The sequence below is a fragment of the Pocillopora damicornis genome, chromosome 6 (genome assembly GCF_964200805.1).
Source record: "Pocillopora damicornis chromosome 6, jaPocDami1.2, whole genome shotgun sequence".
NCBI lineage: Eukaryota > Metazoa > Cnidaria > Anthozoa > Scleractinia > Pocilloporidae > Pocillopora > Pocillopora damicornis.
The window spans coordinates 16,282,428-16,308,904 of record NC_142675.1 but is presented as its reverse complement, the minus strand read 5'-3'; the positions used below and the strand labels follow the sequence as shown (position 1 = coordinate 16,308,904).

The window sequence follows — 26,477 nt, the reverse complement described above, 5'->3', positions numbered from 1 at the left end:
GGTGATAATTTAAGGAGAAATTAGATGTTAGTCACTCTTAGGGGTTATATATACACTCTCCTGGCTAGAAAAAGGCAGTGTGAGAATACATTGTCTGGCCCAAGAATATACCATGATGGCACTAGCGGGGAAGGGGGTACCTAGGGCTCATTCCCTTAGATGTTCACCCAAAGTCCAGTGCTCTAACTGATCAGCCTCTGCATGTTTCACAAATACAGGAAATTTTAATGTTTAACGTAAGAAAGCAAATGAGAAAGGTATGCATGTAGTTGTTCATTCATTTATTCTGTGAAGCTGGGTTAACATAAATGTAGGTGAATTACTTACTGATACTCAAAAAGTTACTGTGTTATAAAAGGTGATCTCTACTAGATAATCTCACTTCTTACAATAAAAATTAATTAATGAAGTGATTCTGCATCTAGCTGAAGATATTTGTAAATCAAGAAAAAAAAATGAGGGGACACAGGTTAACAATTTAGTCCATTGGCATTCCACTAAACATTTTTAGTTCTTGATGGAAACAGAATCTTCTCTTCCTGAAAGTCTCCTGGGTAAATTCTTGATAAAGAAATGCCAAATACAATCTTTTTTTAAGCCATTTACGTCAGCAAAACTCCAAATCGTTGTCAGTCATTAGTCATCACCTTTTTTTTTTTTTATCAAAAAACATCAGATTGAAGTATGCCTACATACAGACATTTCTGGAGACAAAATTATATCCAAGAGGTTATCTATAAGTAACTTATTTTCACTTTCTGTCATAGTTTTTTTTTTTAATCAGAGTGGAAAGACTAACACAATAATCATGAAATAATAGTAATAAAGATAATGATAATAATAGTAATAATTATAACAATAACAAAAGTTCTTAAAACATATTTCATCAGTCTCAGTGCATTTACAAACTTAAATTTATAATGAAAAAGTAAAAAGAAAAACATAAGTTTTGAGGAAGTTAATACAAATTAGTGTTCATTGGAAATAGAGTTTAAAATTTACCAAATCTTCGAACATTTCTTAGGCTCCTACCTACACAATGTGGAACAATAAGGGGTCAAAGTCCGTGCAAAGTACAACATTAGTGGGCGGGGAGATGAAATGGGACAAGATGTAATATTGGTATACCGTTCGGAGAAATTGTAAACGCAATGAAAAACTATTTTAGTACCACTGGTGGTGCAATATAAACTTTAGGGTTATTTGTTTTAACATCACACGCGACTGTTTACGTCCATAAATAACAGATACGCAGGAGTTGTTGTACATTTCACACGCGATCTATCAAACTTCGCTCGCGTTCTGTTATTACTCTTTGCTTTCAAATACCCCGGTCAATACTCATCCCATCTTATCAGCAGTTTTCTTTAGCTCGAATTTTGGACCTTTCTCCTGGAACGCGCTCGGGTGACGAAAAGATCCACCGATCCGATCCCAGACTGTGAAATATTGGCCGTAATTACAGTTGTAGAGGAGGTGGTGATCTGTGTGATGGGCAGATCCGTTAACGAAAGGTTGCAGCAGCTCAGGCACTCTGTAGTCTCCATCGTGAATTGACACCGTCCATATATTGACGAAAACAAACAACACCAGATACACAACTTTGTTGAGTGGAAAAATAAATGGGTAAAGATGATATGGCAGACTCTGCAGGAATCCGTCGATCGGATGGAAAGCGTGACTGGCGAATGGGGTTGGCACCTTCCAACGATGGTGGACTTTGTGCAAATATTTGTACACTGAACGATGGTGTAATCCACGATGAATCCAGTAAATCAATGCGTCGGTGAAGACGAGAAAGCCAGTAGTACTCAAAATGATGTCGCGGATGAGATGCGGCCAGCTGAAATTACTTGGCAGGTACAACTGACTGTAACCTCGCACTTCCAGAAGGAAAAGCGATACCGTGGGAAAACTCATAAACGGTATTGATTTCAAAGTCACCATGATTTCCTTGTAGATCTGGTGTTCTAGAATCAGTGGGTGTTTCATAAGCGCGCGGTCGAACACAAAAAAGAAGCTGAAAGTTGCGAGCGAAAAATACATAACAACGCCGCCGATGTTTGTGACCACGAAGAGCGAGATGAATTGCCTGTAGCAGTCATTTTCTGGCCACGTTGCGGGGTACACGTACGGTGTAAAGAAATTTTGATCGAGTATGTCAAGAACAAGGTCCATTTTGAATTACACTTTCTAGAAAAGTAAACTACTCCGTATCCTTCTCGTGTCAAAGCTATCACAATAGCAGGTACTTTTTGGTCACGGTATAACAGAAGTTCTAATTGGTCATGCATGCGTGTTCTCATGGAACATCCAATTAAATTTTGTTTACTAATTAAACAAAATCCTCCTGATAGCTGGTTTTGTAATTAATTAGTAACTTCGCTAGCTATGATGTGTGTCAATGTCCTGAAAAGCTAAGCAAAGCAGAGAAAAGCAGTACAAAGAAAAAAAAAATTGGATGAGCTCAATTAATATGTGATCGTTTCCTTCATTCTTGTTGGATTCATCCTGAGGGATGATATTGCAAGGAGAAATTAGATATTAGTCATTCTTATGGGTCAAAGGCTGCCCCTCATGTACCCCTTTATTGTTCTTTCTACTGCTGGACAGGAAAAGTGTAACATGGAATCTACTTGCTAAATAAAGAATAAGCACAAATTTCACAAAAGAAGACTGTATATTTAGTATTTACAACCAACCATTTCCCTTATTAGTTTTTATAAGCATGAGGATTAATTGAAATGGTCATGTTCAAAAGAGATTTCCAGTTTGAATAGAAAATTTCCAATTATCCTTGTCAAACCTGCTAGTTTACTTTTAACAAAAGATTTGGTACTAAAGTGAGTAATCAAACTGAAAGGAAGAATCTACAGCCTTCACAAAAGCTTGAACTGCATTTCATCTGCTGGCTTGGTGCCTTCTTCACTAAATAGCAGTAGACAGACTAAATTTTTGCCTTTCACAAACATCTGCATCATATTCACAAGGAATTTATGATACAAGGTCATAATGGAACTAATAACATTCTAAGTTCGCATTTCTTCCACATTATTGTTATCTGTAACCCAAGCGCTTCTTTTCTTTTGCTTTCTTCTTAACAGCTTCTATACTGCGGTCTTTCCAAGTACTTTTCCTAAGCTTGATTGGTCGATTCCCAATATATTTGCCTGCCAATGTACAAATTAAATTCAATAGAAGAAATTGTTGATAAAGAGTACAAACATCTTACTGTTCTTAAATTATATATTTTCATCTTGTTACACTTAACAAATTTTTCCACATCATGGTCTTGTACAAAAAACAATTATGCTGCTATTTGGAAGATTACTTTTACTTAAAAATAATCAATTTACCCTTATGCTAGGGAAGTGTTGGGAAATAAATATGTTCCCAATCACCCCAATTGTTTACCACCCATTCCAGACAATAGGGAATGTCTACTGTGAGATATCAAATTTTAATCCATCACAAAACTCTTGGAAGGTCTGGAAACAGCAAATTCACTGACCATCTGGGATTTTCCCAACATATGAAAAACAGCCTTTCTTTTAAAAAAAGGATTTCATTTTGAAAGGTAGAAGCAAGAGAAATCACAAGGTAACATCATAATATTCCTCAGATCTGAACAGGAAAAATAGCCCAAGACATTCAAAAGAGAAAAATCTGCTTAGCAGCCAACGAACTCTCCAAGTTCTAATACCCATTGAATAACCTGTGAAGTTTGCTAGTTTGACTCACATATAAAATATACTTGCATGACCTTTACCCTCACAGTCCACAATAACATCACTGAGACTTACCATTCATTTCTTTCATAGCTTTGACGAAGTCATTAGGATCTTTGAAGCTAAGGAATCCATACCCTTTGCTTTTGTTTGTCTTTTTATCACGCACAACTTTAGCTCTTAGTAAAGATGGATATTTTGCAAATGTTCTTGTGAGGATCTCATCAGTAACCTCATTTCCAAGATCACCGCAAAACACACGAAAGTCGTCTAAAAACAATAAATGTAATGATCATTAGTGAAAATACATATGTTTTCATTAAGAGCCTGTAGCCGACTAAAACTGTCAGCAATTCTACCATATTAAGTCTTCTACTTCCAAATAATTTTGCCATAACTAATGATAAAAGGAAAACTACCATTATGAGGTCCTACCATTAAAGATATTTGTACAGCAGCATATTTCCAGCTTTGACTGGAAATGATTGCATAATTTACAGATAGATGTTACAGTACTATGCATACACAAGGCCAGGGTTTCTAACCATAATCAGCTCCCTGATTGATTGACTCACTGGCCAAGTTACCCTTTACACCATAACAAAGCTGTATTCATATTCTGCTTCTCCCAATACATTTCCCAAGGTGCTGACGAGGAGAATTTGTTCAACAATCAAAAAGCTTCCTAAGTTAGTGATCATTTCCTTAACCATAATACATGATTCAGGAGGGATATTGTTTTGAGAAATTAGATGGTAGTCACTCTTTGGGGGTGAATACAGCAACATAGCACAAACAACCTCACCATTCTCCCACTCTGCTAATGACGAATCCTCCCACACTTGGTTCCCTGCCACCCTCAAAAATTTTTTCTCTTTAGGTTTTTTTTTATCCTTTGCCTCTGAGTTCCCAGCCTGTGAATATGTAGATCCCCACTCTTTCTGTTCCTCAGGAGTCATTACTGGCACGGCTGTGGCACCAACTGGCCCTGCCACTGGCATACCAGGTAACGGAACAGGCATGGGTACTGGGACCATGGGTACTGCTACAGGGCCCATAACAGGCATGGCTCCAGGATTAGGGACCATTTGCGGTACCATAGGAGGCATCCTGGGTGGCAATGTCATGGTACGTGGTATTCGAGGACCAGGTAACTGATTGGGAGGGGCTTGCACAGGATGTCGGATTGGACCCTGCATATGAGGACGGACTTGATTCAAAGTGCCCTGGACAACTGGTGGTCGTAAATTAGGATTAGAAGGTTGTAATAATGGACGTGGGTGTGCTCCTTGGACAAAATGCTGGTTATTAGGCATTTCTTGTTGTGGTTTAACCTCTGGAACAGTAGCTGCATTCTGGATTGCTTGTGATGCCATACGAAATGTGTTTGTGGCTATGATTGGCCTTGAAATTGGATGTTCTGCTATCTCTTGTTCAAACCTGAAAAATAGCAAGGCAGTAGTAAGCATCAGGGAGCAAATACTTTTTAATAACAAAGAGGGGCAGCCAAAAGTCTTGAGTATTGAAATTTTTTCCTTGATACCTGCTACAACTGTTTGATCTGTAGCAATTAGCAGACAATGCTAATACAAATCAGCACTCTCCTGTTGCAGTAATTAGATTGTTGCCATATTTCCCTTCGTCCTAATTGGCTGTCACAATCACTTTGGTTTTGGGTTTGGTAAAAGCTACACATAATCACAAAGCACTTTTAATCCTTCCACTTCCATGATCTCATTAGTAATTCTCCTTACTGTCTGTCATGCAATTCTTGTGATATCACTTCAAAGAATTGGGAATTGGATCAACTAGTAATCCCCTAATGATATTTTCTTTATTCTTACTACTTATCTGCTTGATATTGCATTGGTACTGTCAGGAGAAATTCTATCTTGGTCACTTACTGGAGTTTAAGGGTTAATGGTAGTTACACATTAACTCCAAAAGGTTATTCAATAATTCAGAAACAAAGACAAGAAATAAGAGAACCATTTCAAAAATTAGCACTTCACTACTGTCAACCCATAGGAAAAAGCGAAAAAACATTAATTGACGCCCGGCGGAAACAAACATTCTATATGTATATAATATGTTACAAATTGTAATAACTAGTTAAAGCCGGAAGCTTAACGTATTTTTCAATCATTGTGAGGCAAGAAAAACTAACTATGTTCTGACATTATGGAGATTAGATCTGGAAACACGGATTAAAAGTCAACATTTGACGACCATTACCGTGACATCTCTTCTTCCAGCTCATTTCGCCGGCTTTGGTCCTCGATCTCTGCCATTCCACTCATTTCTGTACCCGTTTTTTCCTCAAAATATTCAATATTTAGGTTTGAATTCAAATTAAATAATTCGAAAGAAAAACACCGCACGTTTATTTTGGGGAGTTACTACATCACGGGCGACGAGCGGGGATAGAAAAAACGACCCAAATACGAGTGGTCAGCAGTGAAACAACTTTCATACCTCATATATAGACATATCATTTGTAGTATCAGGAAACAATCGTGTTGTAAAGCCGAAGTGTAAACAGTTTACTTCGCTAAATAAAATGTTAAGCAATTCAAAAGTGTTGATTGTACATATATCTTTTACTGCTTTAATAAACAATGAAGGCATCGGTGGCATCCGAAAGGTACCAAGAAGAATTAAATGTACGTTTTGTAGTTGCAGAAAACAATCGTGTTGTAAAGCCGAAATGTAACCAAGTTACACTTCGCTACTTAAAAAGTTAAGCAAGTTTCCTCAAGCTTTAACTGGAGCAATACTTTTAATGCTCTATCAACCAACGGAGGCATCGGGAAAGGCATTGGTGACACCGGGAAAGGCATCAAGAAGAATGATATTCACGTTATGTAACTTGTTGTGTGACGAAAAAAACGTATCTTGACTTGTTCAAAGCATTAATCACAGTTGGCTTCCTTTTCACTTGAATTTTGTATCCACAGCCTAAGATGAGAAATTTAAAATTTCTATCAGCTGAAGTTCTTTTACTGCATATTATATCTATTCAATCGCCCCCAATTCACGTGGAAAAAAGGCAAGTAGGAAAACACTGAACTTCGAGAAACAGCCATGTTAAGGCTAATGTATTTACCATTCCTTAAATATTTACAATCAAGACCACTCGTTTAGGAGACCTTTTCTCAAAAGATCCACACGTGCAAATAATGCTGTTTTCCGTTCGAAATGTTTTTCTTCCTATTCAATTGAACAACTGACTTAGCGTTTAGGCAGAGAAAAAAATCACAAAGTTTGAATTCTGGGATGTTGTCCACTGTTGGCTCCATCAAGTTACGATTCTGCACCATTGACGCTCGCGAAAATCTATCTTAATTGACTACCAAGGACTGTATTTCTTATCTTGCAAATTAAGGTCTGTACATGACATTAAGTTCATCATCTGGTTCGTTGTTATAGTCAGCTTTAAAATTTAAACTCTACTTGTGCTGACAAGAAGCCACCCTAAGGGCAGGTGAAATGTTGCGTAAGCGTCTCCGCGAAAGGCACATCCAGACAACTTGCATGGAAAAACTGGCCGCAGCTATCGCACCCAAGCCAATCCTCTCCATCGTCGTCTTTGCAAATCTTACAGACCAGCTAGCTACAAACCATATATATAATTATTCTTGGTGCCTTTCCAAATGCCACTGACTCCCTCTCCGAAGCCTCCATTGTTTATTAAAGCAGTAGAAGATATGAGTTCAATCAACACTTTTGAAAAATTGCTTAAACTGTGAAGTAAACTGTTAACATTTCGGCTTTACAACACGATTGTCTCTGGAACAACAAATTATGTCTCTATATGAAGTATAAAAGATGTTTCACCGCTGACCGCTCATATTTGGGTCGTTTTTTCTATCCCCGCTCGTCGCCCGTGATGTAGTAACTCCCTTTATTTTGCGTTGCGCTTTGTAACCTGGCAAGCGTTATTTATGTCGTATAACCTCACACGATCAGTCACAGTCACAGGCAGGGTTAGGAACGTGACAGTGGAAGATCGTCACGCTACACATTCTTCTTAAAGATTATTCACGTTTACTATTTAACTCCTGGATGAATGCGTTTACAGATGTGACTTTGTCCTACTCAGCGCTATAAATGGCAAGGGAGTGTAAAACTAACGTCACAATAAAATTTTCTTTACTTCCGGTCCGTTTTAGCATGTCAAAGCCGTTTGGAAGATTTGTTGCAATATTCACCGGAAGTTTGTCGATTGCTTTATTGCTCAACTTAAAAAGCTGAAACATTTTCAAAGAAAACGCAGTGAGCAGGTGATAGCTTGAAATATGTTTTCAAGTTTCTTTCTGGCATTCATCCTGTCATTAATTGGGCCGAGCTTTGCCCAAAAGAAAATGTGTCCAAAAATATTTTTCCAGAACATCGACGAGAATGTTTTGCCATGGGTCCAAGTGGAAGGAGTTTACGAGTTATTCTCGAACAACGATGGCTTTCCTGTCTATCTTAATCGTCCTTCGGGTCTCTTCTTCTACTACAGAGATCTTACATCGCAAGGAGAAAAGCTTCTCGCTTTTGGGCTCAAAGTCACAGAAACATTTGGTGTTGTTGGTCGTCTCAGCAACGACTTTGATCCGAAGACTTGGTTGGCGTCTGGCTTGCTAAATGAGAAAGATTTGTTCGGTGATGTCGTGAAAGAGTGGTCGTACTATTCACCACTCGATAAGACATTTAAAACTGTCTTAGGACCACCTTACATCAAAGCTATTTGTGTGGACGATGAATACTTTCGATGCAATTCAGGCAAAGTTTATTTGAATGACACCGTCACCGGAAATCAAGCTGAAATTCTTAACGATCCTCGAACGGACTTTTTCGCCAAAGTTCCGAACGTTTATGAGTCGATCCGTTCCGTATTCAAGCACAGCCGACAGGAATGGTATTTATACTACCGGGATGGCTACTGGAGGGTTGGCACCAGTTATACTGGATCTGGGGCCGATTTACTTCGTACGAAAGATCTAGCACATAGGCCAGAGTACGTGACAAACTATTGGGAAAGTTGGACTACAAAGGGATGGACTAATGGAAGTGGATTGAGAATGAAATGTCGAGGAATCGCCAATGGAGAAAACGAATGTTATGACAAGCCTTGTAATGGCCAGGGTACTTGCGTTTACACCGCTGATAATGAGACAGTATGTCTCTGTCAGGACTCCACGCACGGACCGAACTGTGAAAATAGAGACGCATGCTCCGACCCGGGAATTCCAGCTAACTCAATTGAGGTAGTTCACGCCGGAAATCGTCCGGGAGACATTTCCACTTCGTTTTGCGCGACAGGCTACCGATCTTCGCCCGTGGAGTTTTTCGTTTGCGAGCAGGATCATGGAAGGAAGAACTGGTTGCTTGAGTCAAAGGCCACTTGTCAAGTCCCACCGCCTATAACTTCTGGTCCGATACCGCCTCATACTTCAGTCCCCGCCCCAGGCCCTTTTCCATACCCCACGGGAAATCCAGAGAATATCCCGACCAGTAAAAAGCCTTTGGATCAGTCTGAAGCGTTCATGATATTTGTCATTGCTTTTTTCGCTTGTCACGTTCTTTGTCCAACTTTCATATGGTTAGGCATCATGCTAGTCAAAATCGTCCGTTTTTCTCAAAGGAGCCGACCAGGATCCCCAGAGCGTTTAGAAGCTGTTCAAAACGCAATGCAAAGTCGATATATGTTAATGATGCGGGTGTATTCCATTTTCATGAATTTCACTTTCTGGGTGTGGCTTTGCGCAGTTTGCGCATGTCTGGCAACAGGTGATGGCAAAGCGCGCTCATTTACGTTTTATTGGGCTGCTGTCATGTGCGGAGTCTGCGCAGTGTTCGTTACCTTGGAGGCTTTTTTCTCGAGTGAAAGAGCAGCGTTACATAACATGTTCTCCTGGGAATACGTCAAGTCTCTTCAGCGCGAGCCTCCGTCAATTGAGATGGTGATTGACAGGTATGAATGGAAACACCAACGTATGGCTGTCTATCGGACAAATGTTTTAACAGGACGCCAAGAATATCAAGGATCAGAAGATCGCTGGAGTAAGGTCGGGAGGAAGACTGTTCGCCAGCCATTTGTTTACTCGTCTTGGTGTGATGAGTCAAATTTAGAAGTCTCTGAAAATGGACGACTTTTTAGACTTCGTGTTCACATAGACATTACACTTGACAGAACGGCTGCAGAATCGTTTGAAGTTCAAAAGTCAGCCTTAATTGAGAAAACACGTCATTTGAATCATCATTTTGATTTCTCCCGCGTGGATAGCGTAGCCAATCACCATCCGTACGTTGTGTTGTACCATAAGAAGGAGTCCGTGCCCTTCTGGATGAACGAGCAGTTCTTCTGGTGTTTTACATTTCTTCAGTTGTCTTGGATTTACAGATGGCTCTTCGTCTCTCAAACAAGCTCTCTTCAATTTACGCTGAGAAAGAAGGTGTTTTGCCAACCTGTTTTCTCGGAACAGACCGCATTTAAACAGGTTTATCCTGCTCAAACTGTACCTGGCGCACATGATGACATCATACAGGACATTGACGCGGCTAACAAGCCCTTGCTCAGCAATCAGCAAAACTCTACAAATTATCTTTCAGTTTAATTGCAATGGAATAATGATAGATACTAAAAGTGTATGGGTATCTTGACAGGATAAAAAAATTATAGGAAGAGAGGAACTCGCAACTGAGTGTCGAAAGTAATCCGCGATTTCATCAGTCTCACTTCACCTTTCAGCCCCGAGAGTGACGGGCATCTAATTTCCCCTTTCAGTATCACCTTTGATCAAATGCAATTTAAGAAACTCATGATTGTTAAACAAATTCACCTTGTCGTTAACTCGGGAAATGAAGAGAGAGAAAGAGAATATCGATACTAATGGTAGAGTGTAAAGAGTTAATTTTGCTTTGTGATTGACCTCACGAAGAAAAAAATTCTCACGCTCTCAACCAATCAGAGGCGTAATTGAAACCAATAAGGACTTCAAGCCTTTCTTTTTCCCGCGCTTTATTCCGTTTGAGAGGTTTTTTTTCTTTGGGTTCTCATAGGCTTACCTGAAGTGTATTCCGTCCCTCTGAATCCTTTGATTGGCCCATGATTTAAAAGCGCCCTATTATTCCCGTGTGATTGCAAAAGTTCTCGTGCAGTTTAGCCCTAATTATAAAGATGAAGGAGCTTTTAAAACGAGTTACGAATACCAACATTACTCTTTCCCATATTTCGCATATCCACGAGTTAAAACGGCAATGGGTTATGCGAGGAAATAATATCAAGGCAAAATTATGGGGAAAAGGGATTGAATGAAAAATCAAGATCGAAAGATTGATGGGTGGGACAAGAATGGCTGCGTATGAAGGTAGTTTCAAAAAATATAATAAGATAGGCAGTTTCAAAAAATATAATAAGATCTTTTCATGTCCACTTGAAACAACTTTTATATTCAAACATGACTCGTGAATGAAAAGCTGAATTAAACGTGATTCGTGAACCATATTGTTTTGTGTGATGAATTTCCGGCTATTTGAAAATGCATACGTATTGTGCTCACACGGCTGTGGTTAGGTTTTGATCAGGGATTTGATTGTATATGGACTTCAAATGGATCAATTGAAATCATAAAACAGACCACGAGTGGTTCTTTTAAAAAATAAGGTAAAACATTACGTCCTATTTTGTTGCTTAAGTCTGATCAAGACCAGAAAAGTACCAAATTCGTGAATTTGGTTTTCTATTTTCATGTGAAACATGATCATTTTGAATTTCGCGTGAACTTGAAATAATTTTGGATATTCTTCGTGATGCGTGAAAGGCCAATTTTTCTTACGTGACTGAGTTTTATGAAGTGAGAAGGTAACTTCAATTGTTCGAATATTAAGTTTCTCTTTCATTTGATTTGGGTAACTGAATACTTTGAATTTATCAACGAATAAAGTTAATTCAACGTCGTGTGTTACATTTGTGTCAAAAATACTTGTCATTGAAACTGTCAGACGTAGGATATGCCAACACGGAACGGATGAGGGTGAATTTTTAATCAGACAATTCTTCCTGCAAGCAAGTCACGTTCGTGTATTTCGGACGTGCAAAAGAGGTAAGATCGAGCTATTCTCTTTTTTTTGGGCGCATGAAGTGATTTCTTCGTTTCAGTTAATAAAGGTAATTCAGCGGAACCCTTCGGAAACAAGCAGAAAAAATATCTAACTTTGTTACACCTTGTTTTACCTATGGATAAAGCAACACATTTGTCTTTCGATTAGACGTATGTTTGCGGATATAAGCGAGTACTTTACGAAGAATGTGACACTTTCGGCAAAAAAAAAATCGCCCGAATGTGCATTATGAAAAATTACCCGTATATAGATCCAAGTGATTCCAGAATCCTAAATTATGGGCAACTTTAATCCTGTTATCCCAATTTTTCATGCATTGTACCATGTTTTGCCAAATTATCACTTGAAACAGGAAAAAAGAATCTTATTTACAATTTTCAAGCGCAGGTTGGTGTTATTACAATGTTTAGCCGATAAAGAGTTCCTCATGAAACCACGAACGATCAATAAATAGAAAGTTTCAAGATTGTATTGATCACGCAGACTATGAATAATCTCTCCTTTTCGGCGAATTCTGTCGCGCGAGTCGAACAAATCCAGCGAAACAAGAGCGTTATGGCTCCTAAAATGTTAGCGCGTCACACAAAAACTCTAGGAGTACGGTGCACAAAAAGTTTGTGTTTTCGCTGATTTTTTTTTTTAACTTGTGGGCGGATTTTGCCGAAAAGATGGGACAGCTCATCGTCTGTGGATCTCGGGTGACTCAACGTTGTCGCTGTTTACCTGTGAAGAACTGGGATTATCTCGACAGCGATCAATATCATCCATCATGTCTCTTTAGTTAGCTACCTTTATTTAGTCGAGGGCACAGTTTAAACGTCGAACTGCGCACAGAATTAATCATTGAGAGAATTAGATTTATGTTAAGTTTAACGTTTGAATTAGTTTAGTTCGTCCAACTGAATTTGGATCGACCCACACGTTCTGTCCGTCTGCCTAGATCGGATGGAACGTGTGAAGACAAACGTCCACCTTTTGATAGATGCTTTATCAGTGGTTGAACTTTACCCGTTTGAGTCGTACAAAATTGCAATTTAGGTTGTCTCATGTGAAGTTCAACGTTTCAACTGGGTCTCGGAACGTAAGTCAGAGTGAGGAAGGTGAAAACTAATTAGTTTAATAGACGGACACAAATTTGCCTCCTCAGCCATGAATTCCACGATCAATTTTGACGAATACCCCAGTGTTATGCCACTGGTCATTAGCTTGACTGTCTGTTTGCAAATATTGGTGCCGTGTTTGCTCGGCTGCTGTACTGGCTGCGTCATTATAATCAGATCGGTAGGCGATTTCGAAAGACCGCTGAACTACTACGAACAGCTCAGAAAGAAAGAGAGGCAACAGTTTGAGGAGGATCAGGAGAAACGACTACAGAAAGCTGCCTCTGCAAAAAATCAAGAGGACCTCGATCAAGCTGTCCAAGAATATCAACAAGCTGTCCTAGATTATGAGAAGAAAATCTTAAGGGAAGAAAAAAAATTCGAAGGAACTCGTCACACCTGTCCGTGCGCAAGGCTTGTTTCTATGTGCATGTCTTTCTCTTTCTATCTGTGGCTTTTTTTCCTTATTGGTTGTGAAATGACTCATTGCACCACCTACGGTTCAGTGTTTTACGTCATGAAAATCTTTGCCTCGGTGATGCTTGGCGTCTGTGCCGTGATCGTCCTGCTAGAGAGCTTCTATTCCGAAGAGCTGCATTACCTTAAAAACATCATAGAAGATGACACAGCTTTGGAGTATATTCAACGCCTGCGAGAAGTCCCCCCGAGGATAAACATTGCTGTGGAGTGTTGTCATCGCGAAGAGCGAAATAGAACGGTCCACCGCAGGGACCTTAAACGAAACCGAGTAGCTCATACAGAGACCTATACTGTGAACGTAGTGACACAACTGGCATGTGAAGAGTTCATAATCGGGTCATGGGTGGACGTTTCCAAGAGAGACAGGCCACCCCTGAAGGGCGTGGATCTGGTTCGCATTAAGTGCTACCCGAAAATCTTATTCGGTGACCAAGAAACAGAAGAGGTTTGTAAGAGAAAGCTGAAAGAAATGTCAGAGAAGATGGAAGGCTTGGACGAGTATACCTCTCGCTGGAGATATACCGACTGGGCATTTCTCGATTTGACCTGGGGAAAGCGCATCTCTGCCTATACCGATATGAATGTGAAGCCATTTTGGATGAGTCCCGTATTTTACTGGATCGCCACACTGCTGCAAATGAACTGGCCTTACCGCTTGCTGTTTAGAGCCAGAACAGCGGAGATAAACCTGTTTATCATTAAAAAGGTGTACTGGAATACAACACGACCAAGAGAGGTGGAATTAATGGAACCCATGGACGACCTTTTAAAAAAGAAATCACTCGAAGTAAACTCAAAAAGTTCAGACGTTACCACAGATTCCCCAACGTCTGAGATAAAAGATAATCCATCAACAGGCAACCCAACCGACAGTCGAACTGATGCTCCCGAACAAAGCAGTACAACGTCATACTCTGACCCAATTTCACGTGCAGAACCGCATCCAAATGTGTCTTTGTCGTCTTACAAGGACACACCCTGTGATTACAAACCGCTTCTGGCAAAAAACGTGCGACTTCCTGTAATAGCAGATGAGCGGTTTTCATTTGAATTCGAAAGCTATCTTTTAAAGGAAATTCCAACGAATGAGATGAGGCAGGGGGAAGGGGACGGGCCTCCCTCAGCTCCCGTATGCAGCATGCCGAAATGATGGAAGGATTGGACACGAATAAACCAGGTCCGCATGGTCTGTATGGTGATATAAATGTCTATCAAAGAAAGTTTAAAAGGTCCCTGAGTGGTAGAGCCTCAGGGGAGCTTTGTTTCATATCTTGTTCTGAAACTTTGAACACTGATGAAATACGAATCCTGGAAAGTAATGTTTTTTAAGGGCGAAATCGGCCGATCGGGATATGTACATTAGTGGAAATTACGTTATTCCAAACACCTGTTAAATAATGACACGAAAAAATAATAACTTCATTTTTTTTATTTTGATTATAAGCTCGAAAGATCTTACTATCTAAGTGTTCATCTTCCCGTCGTTTTTCAAAACTTAACAAAAAGACAGGCTAGTGTTGTTGTTTTATTTTGTTTGCAACTGCACACAAGCTTTTCAAGTTACTCATTATCAATTACGGAATGGATAGCGAATAGCGTAGCCAATTAGATTGTAGTATTTTTAGTAAATTCTAAAGCTATGTATCCAAACAAGACACTGCAAAGAAATGTTAAATATTTTATTTTTTTCTCGTTTGGAAGGGGCAACATGCTAGGAGCAAGAGTTATTTCCGTCTAAGGTAACTGACCTTGCTTTTTGGGGATCACATGATTCTCAGAGGGAACAAAGGGGGTCAGTTGTCATCAACAGAGCCTTTCATTAAGGGAGCGCTATAGAAAATTGACTATTGACTCCCATTAACAGCCAATAAAGGTGGGAAGGGGGGGGGGGGTGACAAAAACGAAAATCCTCCTCCCTCCTCGAGGCGATAAGGACGGGAGAAGTTTGCCGAAGGTCGACTTATAAACGCCTATTTTTTGTATTTTTGAAACTAGAAACGGTGGACTGTCTGAGTATGTTTTCATATCTGAGCCAAATTTGTGTCAATGTTTTTCTTCTTCTACTCACCATCTTCGCCAGATCGACTTCACAGGCCACGAAATCAACTTGTAAACGGCTAAAGTAACACAGTTCATAACCAATATGGCTGAAATCGTATAACCAGTTTCCAACTGAAAACACGCCCTTTGTGGTATTTGTGAAAGTATTTCTGTGATTTTGTAACAACCCAAAGAATTATTTTCGTTACCGTTAAAAATAAGTGGGAAAAATTGTGTTCCAGATAAATCCATACAGCTTCTCTTAAGCTTTTTGTAATTCAATCAGCCTTCTTTTTTATTACTTTGTTTCCAGGGAAACTGTAGATAGATGACTTTAATTTGTGAAATAAACACAAATAGTGTGTGAAAATTTTCATCTTTCATTTCCTGTCATTTTCCTGTTTAGTCGTGCAATTTTCCGTAGGCATAAAAACCTGAACTGCTGACAAAAGTCCTTTTCTCGTACTATATGATTCAAGTATACAGCGAGGCTTACTTGAGGTTGTCAGGGCGAAGCGGGACAAGTTTGGGCCGCGCGAGGAGTGCGGAGCCTTGTCTATCTCAGGAAGTTATACAAATATATGTACCACCGAAAAAGGCAGATCCTTTTCTTCTTGCACCAATACTATTTGCATGACAACGTCTGTGTTACTTAACGTTCGTGACTGGCAGGTCTATTTTCAAAATTAACAAACTCTCAATGTCTCATTTTAAATTCTGACCTCGAAGAGAATTGTCATTCTTTTGCTTATAATCCTCAAAAGGACTCTGTCAGACTTTTAAAAACCTCATGGCTCTCTCAACGGGATAGAAAAAAATTGATTTAATAGCACATTAATTAACCTAGATGAACCACTCTTGAAGTACCAATTTACCAGGTAGACACAACTTTATTTCAGAGCGCAGGAACAAATCAACGTTGATATATACATGTACATTTATCAAAACATGATCAGTCATCCCCATACAACTTTGTGAAGCATTTTCAAAATAAATTATATTGAAATTCACTTTTTTAGGCTTCCTTGCAGGTTTGGAAATCAAAATAAACATAGGTTACTTCCACATACCAGGAAATATCCTAGTAGCCAAGTTAACTCCCATTAATATGGTTGTTATTACAGTAAAAATTGACTCCGACAGAGAGAAGGACTGATGCAACCTTAAAAAGTATAGGCAGCGGTAAAGATTTTAAGACAAAAGCTCTTTGGAATGTTAAAATTATATAGAAATTACTGATTTTTTTATTTCAAAATGTGACATAAGTTACAATAAAATCCTAGAAACTGAAATCTATTCTACTGCTTGTCCTTCTTTGGAGGTGGTCTGTAACAAAAGAAATGCAATGTCCATCAATAAAATTTCCTTCTATGACCACTACTTCTTTTCCTTGCTAAAGTAAGAGTCAAATGTTAATATCAACATTCATCTTTCCCCTGCCAAGGAATTTGATCCGTTATACATTGACAGGAAGTGGAGGAAACATCAAAATCAGAAAGGTTCTAAAATCTTGCTTAAGTCAATAGAATATAAGTTTCTCTTTGAAGGAAATGTCTAATTGAGCACTGCTGTGTGATACAAGTATTTTCTGAGAAGTATTCCCTTATGTTGGCTTATATGCAAGAAACAGGATCTAAAATGTTTTTTTTGCAAATAGGGTATAGTTTATAATGAAACTAATCATGGCTTTGGAGAAGGGGTGTTACTTTCCAAGTATAATTTCAATTTCAATGCCCTGAAAATAATTTCCCAAATGAGCCAACTTCTTACCCCTACTAATGAAAAATGATTAATAGGAAATGCTTGAAAATACTAGTTCCAGGCAAGCTTTGGGTTTTGTATGTTTTAGTACAGGAGGTTGTATATGCTTTACCTGTAAATTCCAACAACTACAGCATGATCTCTCTCGTACGGTTCCAGTGTCAACTGTTCCTGGGGTTTCATTTTCTCTGCTTGCATCTTCTTCACTTCCCCTGCAAATACTGCAGCAGGTTCTGCTGTTGAATCGATGCAGTTTGCCTGGTAGTGACACAATGAAACAAGATCTGTCATTTATGTCTGATTATGACACAATTATATGGTCCGTCACTACGTAACCTGAATACTGTACTGATAATGCAATGCCTACATGTGGTATACCATGAATTACAAAATAACTGACGTAATATGAATGCCCTGATTGGTCCAAAACTGATTGTTTTTTGCACTGGTAACCCAATAGAAAATTAAGACATACTTTGTTTAATTTTAAAATTATTTGATTAAAGCAATTAACTGTACTTTAAATTGCCTCACCCACTTATTAACCCAGTTAGGATGTTGGGAGACAGCCAGGAAAAATTGTGAATCCCTCACTTCCGACTAATGATTTCCCAACTCTTTTCGTGTTCTACCAACATCCTGCATGGGTTGTTACACAAGTAAGTGGATAAAAAGTGGGGTCTATTGCCTTAACCCTTTAACTCCTAGGTCAAATTTGTAATTCTCTATACTGTCAACCATACAATTCTTACAATGTTAGTTCAGAGAATTTAATCTTGGATCAACTTATTATCCCCACATTGATATTTTTCTTTATTCTCATCACTCATCTGGTTGATATTGTATAAAAATTTTAAGGAGAAATTCTGTCTTGGTCACTCATGGGAGTTGTGGAGTTCAAAAACCATAAGCCACTTGTATTTTCTTAATATACTCAATAGGTGTGTGTGTGTATATCAAGAAAAGATATACAGGACTGACAAATTGGATATTCCTTGGTATAAGATAAGAGTTTTACATAAACTACAACAAAGCTTAATAGTTGGCCTAAAAATGTAGAGATTATTATGAGTGGTTTTGATCTGGCTCCATAATGTGATGATGTTTTAACAACTTCGTCAAAGGGTGTATAAATAAATTCATGACACCAAATAAAAAGGATGATTAGCAAATAAAGTAACCAACACTAAATGCTGAAAAAAACTGAAAATATTGCTGCTAACTAATAAGACAAAAGCACAGATTGGAAAAACTCAGAGTAACAAAGCTTTCTTAAATTCTGATTGGCTGAATTTCCTTGGAAAAGGTGTAAAAATGAACATCTTATTCCATTTTTCTGCATACCTTTATAGAAATGACAAAATGTCCTCCATTTTTTAGGAAGTTATGAGCATTAATAGCAACAATACGGGCTTGGTCTGGTTGAGCCACATCAGCAAAAATAGTATCTACCATTCCTGGAAAAGAAAAATTTTAACAAATATCTAATTTAATAAAAAAGAAATATGCATGGAACTCAAATAGCTTAAGTTTAACATTTAATTCATGTATAGTAAAATTTGTAGAACACTTTTCAGCTTTGCTTGTGTAATTCATGTCATCTATATGCAACACTGGCTGGGAAGTTGGCTTCACTGGTTACCATATTAAACAAACAGATGTACTTGCCTTATGTTCTTGCAAATTCTACCTCATCAAAAAAATATTGGGAAGAAATGGCACCAAAATAATTGCTTAATATTACACTGATGTGAGAACAGTGAAAATTACCAGGCACTCAATTCCTCAGATTTAGGTAAGAAACTACAATGTCGAGTAACTGAAGCAAGAAAACCCACCAACAAGCATTCTGTATTTATGTGGATGTCTGGCATCTTCTATAATTGGAATGACATTTGTTCTTTTTTTTGCTACATTTATGAGATCACGGCCAGATCTGTGAGAAAATTCAACTGCATACACAAGACCATCCTGAAAAGCAACAAATGATGGATAAACATTGAGGGGATCTGAAATAGTAACACTCACTCATAGTTTTTATATTTTCTTCATGGGGGATGATCAAGTTTACAAAATTCTTGAACAAATTTGTCAAAACATTGTAAGAAGCTATACTTTCCCTGACAGAATCAAAAATTATTTGACTGTAGATAAATTTTCTATCTTCCAGTATTTTCTTGACGCTAGTCTTAGATATTTGCAAAGAGACCTTTCTGATAGTTTTGGAGATTTTTGTTTCCCTTTCACAGTTCTCCCAGTTTATACTGGGAATTATCACACTTTAGTATTGAGTCATTACCTAATTTCTAAAAAGTCAAAAGGCTTTTCTTTCATCCTTTAGCCCCCAAGAGTGACTATCATCTAATTCTCCTTACATTATAAGAATAAACAAAATGATTAACAACTAAACAAACTTTTGATTGTTTGACAAATTCTCATTGTCAGCACCCAAGGAAATGTATAGAGATCAGTATGGAGAATATGCATACTGATGTTAGGGTGTAAAAGGTCATTACTTACTGGACCAACAATATCAGAAACATGAGACACAGTTGTTCCTGACGCAGCTCCAAGGTATAACACCTTAGATCCAGGCGCCATATGTATCTTGTCGATTCCACCAAGAATGGCTGCTGCAAGCTTGGAGCGAAATGGGTTCCACACCCTGTATTCAACTTTTTCGGCACCAGCACCAACATCCTAAACAGTAACAAAAGGTCCTTTAAAATTCCCCTTTCTAATCCCGCACATTTCCTACACATCAGTATATTTGGTTTTCAATCCTGACCACAAACCCTGCAGGTACAATGTAGCTTATTAAGGTTACCTCAATATCTGTTTAACACTTGGAAATTTGAAAAAAAAATAGCCATGTAATATATTAAAGTTCATCATCCTCCCACACTCCTTTAAATAATGATGATGGCAGCTTATTTCCGGATGCCTATTCACACCTTGTCAGAAAAAAAGGCAGCTAATGAGAGATTGTATAAAAGGACCTCTTGTTGCAGCATTTAGATCACTCCTGATGAAGGCAATAGACAGGAATGTCAAAACCTTGGGTCTATGAATTGTAACTTCTTTGGTTACATTCATTGAATCTGTAAACCAGGGTAGCATCAAACCATGTCAAATAGCCATGTTTTCAACATTCCCAGTGTATTAAACAAATAAAATACAAAATCCAAAGAAACAATGAATTGATTGATTCAAGAGTTTGCCAACTTCAGATAATTAACCTTGATTTTTCACAATCCAAATTACAGATCAATGTCTTCTCAATCCATCTGGGTGTCAGAAGGTTTAAAATGATTACTCAACTTTTATTTAATTCAAAGATAATTCTCTGAGATGGTTATGATGATTCTCCTAAAATTTTGTCAATGAAACCAACAACCTTTTGACAGCATTGACCAGTTTTCCCATATTTGAGAAAATTATTTATAGAAATGTTCATTACTGAATGAAGAAAAGAATATATAAAAAAAAGCGTATCTTACTGGTGCATCCACCGATATTTTTTTCTCTCCATATACTGTTTCTCCAGGGACTATGTTCTTTGTGACCAGTGCATCTTCCTTTCCACGAGCAATAAATACTCCTATTGTCATGAAAAGAAAAATCAACCATAAAGAATGACTAAAATATTACTTTTAGTCTTGTGCTTGCCTTGGAGCATCCAGTGATTGGTTTGATGAGCAGTATATCAACACCCATATGCTTTAACATATTTCTGTTGCATTGCCTTACCTTCATTCGCGCATGTCAGCATTCCCCGACATGCGCTATGGTTTCCTCGCATTCATCAACAACACCATGTGTTTTGAGCCCAGAAAGGCCAACGTTCCATTATCATTTGTATTTTTTCCTCCCTTTTTTTTTTTTTTGGTTATTTACTGTATACCTATGTTTCTAGTTTTGAAAGTTGAATGAAAATACTCCTTCAAGCAACATTGGTCTGCCATACCATGTTTTGCATTCAAATTACCCACCCACATCAGTATAAGCAGGATGGTGAAATTAACCCTCACACTTTCAAGATCTCAGTAGTAATTCTCCATACTGTCAGCCACTCAATTCTTTTAAGATGTCAGTTCTGTGAATTTGGTATTGAATCAGTTAATAATTCTCCAATCGATATTTAGTCTGATTGATATTGTAACAAAAAATTCTGCCTTAGTCACTCATGGTAGTTGATGGGTAGAGAGAGTTATTACACCCTGTAACTGAAGCCTGCATTCAATTCGTTTTAAGCTAGAACTTTCCATATCTAACAACAATTTCTGGGTACAAAAACTGTCACTGTTGAGCAGGATAGTTAAATAAGGAGAGTTTTTTCTTGTCATCACTTTTAACTACACTTAGATGTTAAATATCACAACATTTCTATCTTTCAAAATTACCTTCATGTCTGTGTGGCTCAATTGTTACTTTGGCTCCACCTTTAAACCCTCCACGACCACCTCCTTTCAACAACAACAACAACATCAATAATGAGAAACTCTTGATTTTCAACCCTTTAATTCCCAGATGTGATTAACATGTAACTTCTGCTTAAAATATCCATATATTAGCGGGCAAACAGGTAATGAGAATACTCAAAATTATCAGGTAGAACTTTTTATCCTGATTTAACATCAGATTCTTGTAATTAATTTGCAAGATATGTAAAAAATATGCAGCAGCTCAAGTGGAGAATTCACAGTCACATCTGGGAGTTCAAGGGCTAAACAAATTCTCCTTGTCAGTGCCTTGGGGAATGTATTAAGACTAGTATGGAGACTAGACTCACTTATGGTAAGTTGCAAAGGGTTAAGGGCACCAGGGAACTACCAAGGAAACCTGTGATGGAGCTACCACCCCTATCCAGGAGGGGTAGGCATATAGTACCCTTCCTAGCCATGCACTGCAAAAATCAGGGATAAGTATCTACACTTATGGGGCACAGGAGGGGTAGGCATACAGTTCTCCTCCTGGCTATGCACTGCAAAATTCAGGGGTAAGTACCCACACTCATGGGCCACAGGAGAGGTAGGCATACAGTTCTTCTCCTGGTTATGCACTGCAGAAATCAGGTATAAGCACCCACACTTATAAGCCACAGGAGGGGTAGGTATACAGTTCCCCTCCTGGCCATGCACAGCAAAAATCCAGGATAAGTACCTACACTTGTGGGCCACAAGAGGGGTAGGCATTCAGTTCCCTTCCTAGCCATGCATTACAAAAATCAGAGATAAGTACCCAAACTTAAGGGCCATTTGGCCTCTTGATCTGTGACCTATTTTAATGGTCCTTTGGAGTTTGTACTTTACACAAACTTTTCTTTTACTTAATCTACAATGTGTTCACAATTAAGTGCTGGTTGTGTTGATGATAATATAAACAATGACGTCAAACCTCTGCCTCCACCTCTGCCTCCTCCACGACCACCAAAGCCTCCACCTCTTCCACCTCTGCCTCCTCCTCCACCTCTTCCAAATCCTCCACCTCTACCACCACCCCCACGGAAACCACCTATGAACATAACAACAATTCTTAGTAGCTGCAGAATACCATTCCATTGCACTGAAGAAAACTAGTGTTACAAACATAGAATCTGGCAAGATAAAAATTGGAAAGGGTCAAAGCTCACTTCAAATATCTCTATTTGTCACTGCCTGAACAGAGGGCACTCTGATCTTCCCACAAACTGTGTTTTTGCACCTTTTTATTACCAAGATCTAGGAATCAATTCTATGGACTGTATTTTAAATATTTCCTGTGATTATAGCCCTGAGAATTTATTATTGAAATCAAACAATTTCCCCTTGTTAACAATCTTTTCTTTTCTTCTCATCATGTTGACAATGTATTGATATTGCTCAGTGGAATAACTCATTGGTCTCTTCTAGAGGAGAAAGGGTTAACCAGCAGGACCATGGTCTGTTCCGTGATTGAGGTACGATTTGAGTCAGCACTGTATTCTTAGGTAGACAACCTTATGCTTAGAGTGCTTGGGATTCTCTCTCTACCCAAGTGTATAAAAGAGTACTAATGAACTCAAGGCTCTGACTGCCTGCAAAATTTGTTGAATGAAAAAGCAGCCGCTTCCATGTTGGATTTTTTTGTTGAGATCTCTCTTGGTAAGGCACAATGGGCTTTTCTGAAGTTCACCATCACTGAGCAGCCTTGCTTTAAATTTCAGCAGGTGACCTGAGTTCTTTGCAACCCAGCCAAATGCTATAAAAACTTGACCAATTGTTCAGGTTGTGAGAATTGTGGTAACTCATGATGGACTGCAGCTGTAGTACCTCATCCAAAGAGGGTATTAGTAGTTCTAGTGTTTTCATGCAACAGTCACATGGATAAAATCTTGCTGTCTCTGGTAATGTGTTGCTGTGTGCTCATATTAAATTACCAACAGGATAGATTCAAACACAAAGTCCTGTCCGGATGAGTGATTAGACTTTTGATAGCTTTCCAACAACAAAATTTTCATACAAGATTATGCACGACTTTGTGAAGGATGAAATTAGAAGCACACTGGAGCACGTTTTAGCACTGTCCGTGAGATCAACATTTATATCTATCGAAATGTTGGGCTCACATGCAAGACCTTCATCCCTGATCAAAATGAAAATTTACTTTGCAGCACAGATTTGACAAAGAATCCCTTAAAACTATAATCAGACACGAGGTAAACGCAAAACCTTGCAGTATAACAGCACGATTCGATTCAGCTGGGAATTCAGTTAGCGTATGATGTTTACAAACCTCGTCCGCCGCCACCTCTTCCACCTCCTCCGCGGCCACCACGCGGACTAAAACCTGGAATGCGTAACTCTAATCAGTAGATGATAAAATTCTGCTTGATGAGCAAGAAATGATAAATTACTTACCTGGTCTACCCATTGGAAAAGTTTCAGGAACACAACTAACGCACGTGGTATGATATTACCATAATGCGCATGACCACGTAAGTCATGCTGGTCGTATTGCATGTTGGGTAGAGCTCCTCGCCGTAAAAATCCAAAATGGCGCAGAAGTTGGTAAACTTTGGACAGAAAATTGCGACGGCAACGCCTCGTTTGGTCACTAGAATATCATTTCTAGCCCTTGGTAAGAAATCAAAGTAATCTTTTGCTATTTTAATCATTCTTTTCTTCTTCTAGATCTCTTTTTTTCTACCTTATTTGTTTGTGTAATCTTGCAACGAAAAGACCAGCTATCGGTGGGCTGATATTCGACTTACTGTTAAAACTTTGTGGTGAATACTATAGCAAGAAATCTGTTGTAATAGTTTTCACCGTTAAGTAAATTGAATGCAATGTAACATAAGCGATGGTTAGAGGAGCAAATTGGTGAAAGTGATCCAAAACGTAAGAGATCAAATCGAAGGCTGAAGGTCTAGCTTCGTAGTGTGGCTGTATTTCTCACCTATTTAAGAAGTTGTTTTAATTGTTTGTGTAAATCTAATTCCTACTTGGAGATATTTATTGCAATTTATCGCTCTTGAAAGCAGTCTTAGTGTTTTTGTTTTGCAAGATAAATGTGATTTAGCCTGTTCGCTTAACCAATACTCATTTTGATGACAATATATATTCGGCCACTAAAAACGTTTTGGAAGGGAAATGTTTAGATTGTAAAGATACGAGCTTTTTAATCTTTTAAAAAGTTACAATCTGGCGAAGTATTTTCTGAAGAAAGGATCTTTTGAAAAATTACAATCTGGCAAAGTATTTTCTGAAGCAAGGATCTTTTGAAAAATTACAATCTGGCAAAGTATTTTCTGAAGTAAGGATCTTTTGAAAAATTGCAATCTGGCAAAGTATTATATGAAGCAAGGAAAGTAGCAGGAATATGTGAAAATGTTGAACTCAGTTAATTTTGCGAGTAGAAGGAAAACCAACTCAAAATTGGTTAAAATTGGTTTTTGCCATAGAACATAAGGATCCCTTTCTACAAAATTTGTTACTCTTTCCCTCTCATTCTTGATTTAGCTGTCCCAGTGCCACTGTGTTGGAATATTACATGGTAACAGCCAATAGTTACAACAAGAAATTTTAGTTTTAAAAACTGTGTTTTTTAGATATAGGTGTTTTAGTTGGCTTAGTGTTTTTTGCAAAATATTTTCTTAAGGGAATGAGGAAAGAATAGTAATAAGATTTTACATTTTACATAAGTGTGTGACACCTTACTGTTTACATTCATTGTTGACATTGCATCTCACAGTCTTGTTTGATTGTTTTGAATGTTGTATGAACTGTCCTGTAATTGTACTGTCTGTTCCTTTATTTCTGACCTCAGTTTGTTGAAAAATGTCTGTGTAAAAACAGCTAGAAGTGATCTGTTTTTTTTTTATGGTAATAAATAAGTGGCTGATGAAGACTCTGAGGTGTGGTCAGAAGCTAGTTTTGTTCAATTATTTTAGACCTTGCAAAAATTACTGTTTATTTAGATAACAGATTGTCTTTTACACCCAGATGCTGCTAAGAAAGCACAGCCCCCTGTTATGACTTTCTTGAATAATGCCAAAGTGGAGATGCTTCCTCCAAAGCCATCAGACTGGCCAGCCATTAGGAAAAGCTTTCTTGGTCTGAAAGAGTCTGCCATGAAGGGCAAGTTCCTTGATGTTACAGTTAAGGAGGCTGCTGCAAATACTTTGGTTGCTGTGGAGATTGCCTTCTGGTTTTATGTTGGTGAAGTCATAGGAAGACGAAGCCTGATTGGTTATAATGTTTGATAGACTGTCAAGTTGTTCTACATGTGTCTTTGTTTCTGACTTAAGTGTGTTGAAAAGCTATTTTTTGTTCTTTGTGTAAAATCAGTAATTATTGACCTGGGTTTTTACAGTGATTAATAAAGGATTAATTTCCAACTTGTTGTGAGAGGTTTTCATTCCTTTTTTTGTTCTCTAAATTGAATTTACTTGAGAATTTACTTCTCTATTGCTTAAGAACCATCAGGTTTGCTAAAAAAAAAAAAGTCAAATTGAGTTGTCAACAGTTGGTTATTTTTCTATCAACTGCAAGAGTTAATGTGTATTTTGACAACAACCACCACATTTACTTGTAATTCCTCTGTTTTTGTGCAGTATGTACCAAAAAGAGAATTCTTTTGTTAAGTCAGAAGTGTTTCGCTGTTAGAAGTTTCGGAGTTCAGATTTGAAAAGATAGAAGAAATAAGGAATTTTTAAACACGTGGGACTGAAAGAAACGAGGATTTGAGCCCTTGGGAGTTTTAATTTCATGGTCAGGTACTTGACTCATTAAGCTAA

General features: G+C 38.2%; 5 protein-coding genes across 5 annotated transcripts; 2 read left to right on the top strand and 3 right to left on the bottom strand.

The window, feature by feature from the left end:
• Positions 1-204: 204 nt before the first annotated feature.
• LOC113668801 (uncharacterized) lies at positions 205-6,143 on the bottom strand. Its single transcript, XM_027184758.2, has 4 exons — positions 5,964-6,143; positions 4,534-5,168; positions 3,804-3,998; positions 205-3,170 (listed from the first exon to the last, which is right to left on the bottom strand). The coding sequence occupies exons 1-4, from the start codon at positions 6,026-6,028 to the stop codon at positions 3,058-3,060; spliced, it is 1,008 nt and encodes a 335-aa protein (XP_027040559.2). The 5' UTR covers positions 6,029-6,143; the 3' UTR covers positions 205-3,057.
• On the bottom strand, positions 1,342-2,178 carry LOC113668803 (lathosterol oxidase). The gene has a single exon (XM_027184760.2). It carries the CDS (start codon positions 2,176-2,178, stop codon positions 1,342-1,344), a length of 837 nt encoding a protein of 278 aa, XP_027040561.2.
• Positions 6,144-7,637: 1,494 nt separating the features above from the next.
• Positions 7,638-14,709, top strand: LOC113668783 (uncharacterized). Its single transcript, XM_089210847.1, has 2 exons — positions 7,638-10,327; positions 12,948-14,709. The coding sequence occupies exons 1-2, from the start codon at positions 8,027-8,029 to the stop codon at positions 14,568-14,570; spliced, it is 3,924 nt and encodes a 1,307-aa protein (XP_089066973.1). The 5' UTR covers positions 7,638-8,026; the 3' UTR covers positions 14,571-14,709.
• A 1,621-nt stretch (positions 14,710-16,330) lies between these two features.
• On the bottom strand, positions 16,331-24,166 carry LOC113668802 (rRNA 2'-O-methyltransferase fibrillarin). The gene is made up of 10 exons (XM_027184759.2): positions 24,100-24,166; positions 23,975-24,028; positions 22,619-22,735; positions 21,625-21,687; positions 20,722-20,822; positions 19,742-19,921; positions 19,060-19,192; positions 18,566-18,678; positions 17,334-17,479; positions 16,331-16,786 (listed from the first exon to the last, which is right to left on the bottom strand). Exons 1-10 carry the CDS (start codon positions 24,110-24,112, stop codon positions 16,759-16,761), a joined length of 948 nt encoding a protein of 315 aa, XP_027040560.2. The 5' UTR covers positions 24,113-24,166; the 3' UTR covers positions 16,331-16,758.
• Positions 24,167-24,211: 45 nt separating this feature from the next.
• On the top strand, positions 24,212-26,078 carry LOC113668805 (ATP synthase F(0) complex subunit g, mitochondrial). The gene is made up of 2 exons (XM_027184761.2): positions 24,212-24,319; positions 25,684-26,078. Exons 1-2 carry the CDS (start codon positions 24,235-24,237, stop codon positions 25,941-25,943), a joined length of 345 nt encoding a protein of 114 aa, XP_027040562.2. The 5' UTR covers positions 24,212-24,234; the 3' UTR covers positions 25,944-26,078.
• Positions 26,079-26,477: the final 399 nt, after the last annotated feature.